General features: G+C 54.8%; 1 protein-coding gene across 4 annotated transcripts in view; it reads left to right on the forward strand.

Annotated features, from left to right (window-relative positions):
• LOC105497768 (BAR/IMD domain containing adaptor protein 2 like 1) overlaps positions 1–4,733 on the forward strand; it is a 111,408-nt gene extending 106,675 nt beyond the window's left edge. For all 4 annotated transcript variants that reach the window (XM_011769114.2, XM_011769124.2, XM_024797954.2 and 1 more), the window contains exons 13-14: positions 3,912–3,949; positions 4,421–4,733. In XM_011769114.2, coding sequence (XP_011767416.1) covers positions 3,912–3,949; positions 4,421–4,496 — 114 coding nt within the window. In that variant the 3' untranslated portion in view covers positions 4,497–4,733. The remainder of the gene's footprint in view (positions 1–3,911; positions 3,950–4,420) is intronic.
• Positions 4,734–6,044: the final 1,311 nt, after the last annotated feature.

Genomic DNA, 6,044 nt, shown 5'->3' on the forward strand with positions numbered 1-6,044 from the left:
TCATGAACCCCTGACCTCGGGCAGTCCTCCTGCCTCGGCGTCCCAAGGTGCTGGGATTACAGGCGTGAGCCACTGTGCCCGGCCTAAGTTTTTTTAATTTACGTATTTTCTACTGCAGTTCCAAGTGAGGAAGTACTGGCTCCCTCCCAATATATTTTTAAATAAGCACACAGCTCTCCTTTTGAAAAGCAAGCCTGCATTTCACAGCGCGCGTTCACCATGGCGTGAGCCCCTCCTGAAAGCAGCCGGTGCCCGTGTGCAGGCCTGCACGCATCTTCGTTTGCATCACAACACGGGCACCTCGGCTTCCAAAAAGATCCCGGTGACTCAGAGCGGTTGGCTTTTCCCTGTCGGGGCCTCAGTGTCCCCATTTTGAGAATAAAGGGGTTGAACTAGATGCGAAGTGAACTGGAAGACAAGTCCAGACCACAGACGAGGACGGGAATGGGTTTTCACACTGAAGACAGGTGTCAGCGAGGGCCACTTTTGTTGCAAGTAACTGGCCTCCAGCTGGCTTGGAAATGTTCCTTAGGGATATTCCGTTCTGCTCAGGAGCAAGGCCACCCTGCGCTGGCCTGGATCACTCTGTCCTGCCCTCTGCAGTGAGAGACACCAGCATTCTCTGCTGCAACCCGAGGAAAAAGCGGTTCTGGGTGCTCCGAGCTGCCCGGGACCCCTCTGAAAGCTGGATCAACTAGTCCCCCACCCTGAGCACATGGCTATGTGGTGGGCACCCTGGAAGCTCCGTACAGTCAGAAAGGGGGTGTGGAACAGGCATCGGGTGACGGGCGGTCAGCCAGTGTCCACACACAGATTTTGGATTCCTGGGGGAGATGGGGGATCACAAGATGTGTCCACCCTGGCCGCAGTCAGCCACTTGGTGGCCTCACTGTACAGTCTCCAGTTGCAGCCCAACCCACTCTCGTAGTGGCCACTGGTTGCGTGGCCTTCGTGGTCTCCTGTCTTGCTGGGGACACAGGACATGCAGCAGGCAGTACCCGCGGGGCCCTAGGTGCCGGTGGCAGTGCTGCCTCTGGCTTGGAGGTATCCCCCACTGCAAGGAAAGGGAACAGGGAGGAGGGCAGGTCTAGCTTCAGTGGCCACCACAGTGGGCTGAGTGTGTGCGGTTGAGACAGAGACGCAGGGAGGATGCTGTGAGACCCTTGGAGGCTACCAGATAAGAGGCACCGTATGTGCCAAGCCCCTGCCCTTGTGGATCTGCTTTGCCCTGGAGAGGGAGGCAGAGAGGCTCCTGCCAGCCCTGTATCCAGAGGGAGTGCTGAGGTTTCAGGTCCCTGAGGAACATGTAGCCGTTAAACGGGAAATCTGCCTGAACACGTCCACTATGTTTTTGTTGTTGGTTTTGTTTGTTTTGTTGTTTTGTTAGGGGTTTGTTGTTGTTGTTGTTGTTGTTTTTTGGGGTTTTTTTTTGAGATGGAATCTCGCTTTTGCCCAGGCTGGAGTGCAGTGGCGCAATCTCAGCTCATCACAACCTCTGCCTCCCAGTTCAAGTGATTCTCCTGCCTTAGCCTCCTGAGAGCTGGGACTACAGGCATGAGCCACCACGCCCGGCTAATTTTGTATTTTTAGTAGAGACAGGGTTTCTCCATGTTGGTCAGGCTGGTCTTGAACTCTCAACCTCAGGTGACCCACCCACCTCAGCCTCCCAAAATGCTGGGATTACAGGTGTGAACCACTGTCCCCGGCCCAATACGTATTTTAAAATGAACATCATATTACAGAATACCACAGACAGAAAAGCACACGATGAATTTTCATGATGTGACTCCGTGTACCCAGCAGGATGTTCCCAGCTCCCAGGATCACCCAGTGTGGCCCACCTCCGTGACCATCCCTTCTCCAACACCAGACTCCCCAAGCCCTGCTTGGGGTCAGCGCTGTGCGGTGACCCGCTGTCTGCACAGAAGCTGGTTCTGGCTCTCTCATTGATGCGTGTCTGGTGTTTCCGGTCTGGGCTGTTTCCCTGGCGCTGCCCGAGTGTCTCGGTGCCCATGGGTGTGTGCCCTACCTGTTCCTACGGGGAGGAGGATTGCTGGGCCTCAGGCGTGTGTGCACGGGGTTGGCCCGATACTGAGTGGCTTCAAGCTGTCATCTGAAGCGTTCTTTTTCCTCCTCAGTCCTCCTGGCAGGAGTTGGTGCTTCTTGCTGCGTTCCTTGTGAGGATTCACTGGGACGCCTTTAAAGTCCCGTTGGGGCCCAGGAGGCTCTGAACAAGCTCCGGGGTGTGCGTGGGGTGGGCGGAGGGGGTTTCTGGTTTCCAGTTTGGGAAGCGCCTTCCCCTAGCGTAAGCTGCACAGGGAGTCGCTGTTGGCCCCAAGGAGTCAGAGGACTCCAGTGGGAGGGGAGGGCGGAGTGGAGTCAGGCTTGGCCCGAAGCGTGCGTCAGGCCCAGCCACGGCCCGGCCGCCTGCCCTCTGGGTCACAGGAGGCCTTTCTGCAACAGGGTCCACGAATGCTGGCACCGTGAGCACACGCGACAGGCGCCCTGGTGCATTTAAGTTATAAATGAGCCCATCATCATCACAGAGCACGAACCTCACACAGGCAAGGACTTCCTTCGAGGCCTGCTAGGGAAGCGCTGCGTGCCCTGCAGGGAGAAGTCACTTTCGCAGCCATTTAAAGCCCTGTAGGATGTGCGAGGCAGGGCAGTGGCTTTGTGCTCCAGTGATGAAAAGCAGACACTGAATTGGCCCCAGCTGCCCTGCCCAGGGGGTCTAGGGAGGGTGGGGTAGGCCTCAGGCCACAGCCCTGGGGCCTCCAACCTGCCTTCTGTGTCCACAGTCTGTACACCCAGCAAGCAGTGCAGGCCATCGCAGAGGAGGCCTGGCCTGGGCCTCCACCTCCAGGAACGGCCTGCACTCCAGCGCCCGGCATCGGGCACGAGAGGGCCTCCCTAAGTCAATCTCGAGAGGTGTGCATGCTCCCTGAGACCCCCCGGGGGTGCCGGGACGCTTCCTGGGGCTGTCAGGAGGGTGTGGCCGGGCCGCAGGCTGGTTACACGGTGTTACACTGCCCTCTCCTGGGCGGCTGCCTGACTCTGCTCCCTGTGTGCGGGCTGGAAAGATTGTTAAACCCTGCAGGCTTTTTGGAGTGAGGCAAAGAAGGCGGCACACACCTGGCCCTGGCCCGCACTGGGTGGCAGGTGCTGGAAGGAGGTGCTCCCGACCCCGAGCTCTGTAGGCACCTTTGAACTTTGGTTCCACCTTCTCTTTTCCTCAGTTTTTCAGCTTCCTACAAGATCCCTGGCTCTAGCAGCCCCAAAGCCAGTGGGGTTTTATTTTTACTTCCTGTTTCTTCATGTCATGCTTCAGGAGTCAGCTCCCAAAAAGCACACCCTAGTCACTAGATTCTGCGCAAAAAAAGACCGTGGCTGAGGACCTGCAGGATCTGTTTCCCCCGAGTCAGAGAGGTTCTGTTTGGCACAAATGTTTTCTTCTGTGATGTCGCTGTTGCTCAAGCTTCATTCTGTGAAACTGTTTCCGAGTTTAGCAGACGGCTCCACATCACAGGTGACCCGCGCAGGCAGTGCCATGCTCTGTCCATGCTCTGACACCTGGGAGGGCCGTTACCGCCTTTCAGAGCGTTTTCTGTTCTTGCCTTATTCTTCCAAGTGAATTTAGACAGTCTCACAGATTGGGACAGGGCACTTTTAAACATCCCTTATGTTTTAGATGTCTTTACCTTCAGTCTTATTAAAAATCTCCAACACAGGCCGGTCGCAGTGGCTCACACCTGTAGTCCCAGCACATTAGGAGGCCAAGGTGGAAGGATCACTTGAGCTCAGGAGTTCGAGACCAGCCTGGGCAACATAGCAAGTCCCCATCTCTACCTAAAATAATTTTAAAAAGACGAATTCCAAGCCCTCCATAAGCCTCTTTATCTTTCTCACAGAACGATGCCAACGGGACTGCGAAGCCGCCTTTTCTCAGGTAGGTGTGGCCTCCTGCGTGAGCCTCAGCATGTGACATTGCTCTTCCCCACGGTATCCCCAGAAGGGCCTTCGGTGCCGTGCCCAGGAGGCCCAGCCTGAGAAAGGCCTCGGCCTGTGGAGCCATGGGGGACTGCAGCCCCCTGCTCCCTTTACCACCTGCTTTAGACCACCCTGGGAGCAGGGCCTGCCACCCCAGAGCGGCCCCCATATCACACGCAATGCAGGACTACAGAGGTGTGGGTGCCCATGTCCAGAACGTTTAAAACCTGGGATCATTCTGCAGCGGGTGGTACGGTGTAGGACTCATCACTGAACAAAACTTCCACTCAGAAATCGCTGCTGGGACCTGTGCAAGCTGGTGAGGTGGTCAGCCGCAGTCTCACAGGGCGAGAATGGGTTATTAGCGCTGTTAAGATCCAGTTTCCCTCATGGAGTGGAAGTTCTGAAAGGTTTTTCTTATCCCCTGCAGCGGAGAAAACCCCTTTGCCACTGTGAAACTCCGCCCCACCGTGACGAACGACCGCTCGGCACCCATCATTCGATGAGAAGACGGCCAAGGACTCTCCGGGCCTCTCCGGTTCTCCCTCGCGGAATGATGGGCACGTCCTAACTCTAATGTCGCCTGCCTAAGCAAAGCATGCTTCTCTGTTTCACGTAGTTGGGTTGACACGTTTCTGCCTTTATTAAGATAAATGAGTAATAGTCTAATGACCAACTCAGTCATTTAAAATATTTTCTTCCTATTCTGTTCAAGAAACAGTAAAACTTGGTTTCAATCTTTACTGTATTTTTTTAAATGAATTTTTTTTCCTTAACAGCCAGAATAAGGGATAGTCTGTGCTTTCATGACTGGCTTTCTGCACCTGATGTCAATGAGACCCATTTTATTTTATAAAGCACGTGCTCTTAGTAGCATTATGTCTAAAGAAAATATCACGGAAGTTTGCATCTTAGCATGCAAATCATAATTTTAAGCAATATAAATTATGAAAATACTATATGAATGTAACTTAACTTAAAATGTTTAATCAAAGTGTAGAGCTTCCAGAGATGGAGAAACCCCTGCCCTCCGTCCGACTGCACCAGAGCTGTAAGTGCTAAGACGCTTTGCCTGCCCTTATCACAGCCACATGTAGCACTTGACGAAATCCCTTCCGAGAGCTCCTTTTCTTGGTAGTTAGGAGTCACTGACTGGAGTCGCTGCACACAGCCCATCCAGGACACAGGCCTGGGCGTCGGAGTCACAGCTCCTTGTGTTCTCACTCTGCTAGCTGGCCAAAGCTGCATCCATTACCAATACACTCAAACTTCTCGGGGTCTCGGTTTCTCCGTGTTTGAATCGGGTACAGACTCTCGAGGATACGTGTAAAGCCAGGATGACCTCTGGTGCCTGGAGAGGGCGGGTTTTTCAGCCTAGCAGCCATGATGCCCTCAGAACCTGGCCCTGTGGTACAGATGTGAGGACTACGCACTGGCTGCCCTAAGGCCGGGGCTGGAATTCACCTCTGACTGCCAAAGATCTGGATCCAATTCCCAGCCCGGCCCAGGTATGGGGGAATCCCAGCATTTTGTGAGACTGAGGCAGGCACGTCACCTGAGGTCAGGAGTCTCTACTAAAAATACAAAAATTAGACAGGCGTGGTGGTGCGTGCCTGTGATCCCAGCCACTCAGGAGCCTGAGGCAGGAGAATCGCTTGAACCCGGGAGGCAGAGGTTGCAGTGAGCCAGATCATGCCGCTGCCCTGCAGCCCGAGTGACAGATTTCCAGCCCAGCCGCTCTGTGTGCGTTGTGGGGTGCTGGGGCTGTGGCTTATCACCTCTCCTTTGGCCTTGCCTTAAGTGTACTACTTTCCTGTGAGGCTGAGACTGGGAGAGGTTACATGCAGGTAAGCCAGTGGACGTGGGCGATGCTTCAGGCTCCTTCCAGCCAGGTCCAGCAGTGTCACCATCTGCTTCTGCTGGGAGGACAAACCAGACGCACGCCCCCCACCCCGCCCCCAGGAAGGGCTGCAGGCACCATGAACTATATGTTATATGTTATATGCTATATGTTAACGCCCCCAGTCTGTCCTACAGAAGGGCCTGCAGCCATG

This window comes from Macaca nemestrina, chromosome 4 (assembly GCF_043159975.1).
Source record: "Macaca nemestrina isolate mMacNem1 chromosome 4, mMacNem.hap1, whole genome shotgun sequence".
NCBI classification, from domain to species: domain Eukaryota; kingdom Metazoa; phylum Chordata; class Mammalia; order Primates; family Cercopithecidae; genus Macaca; species Macaca nemestrina.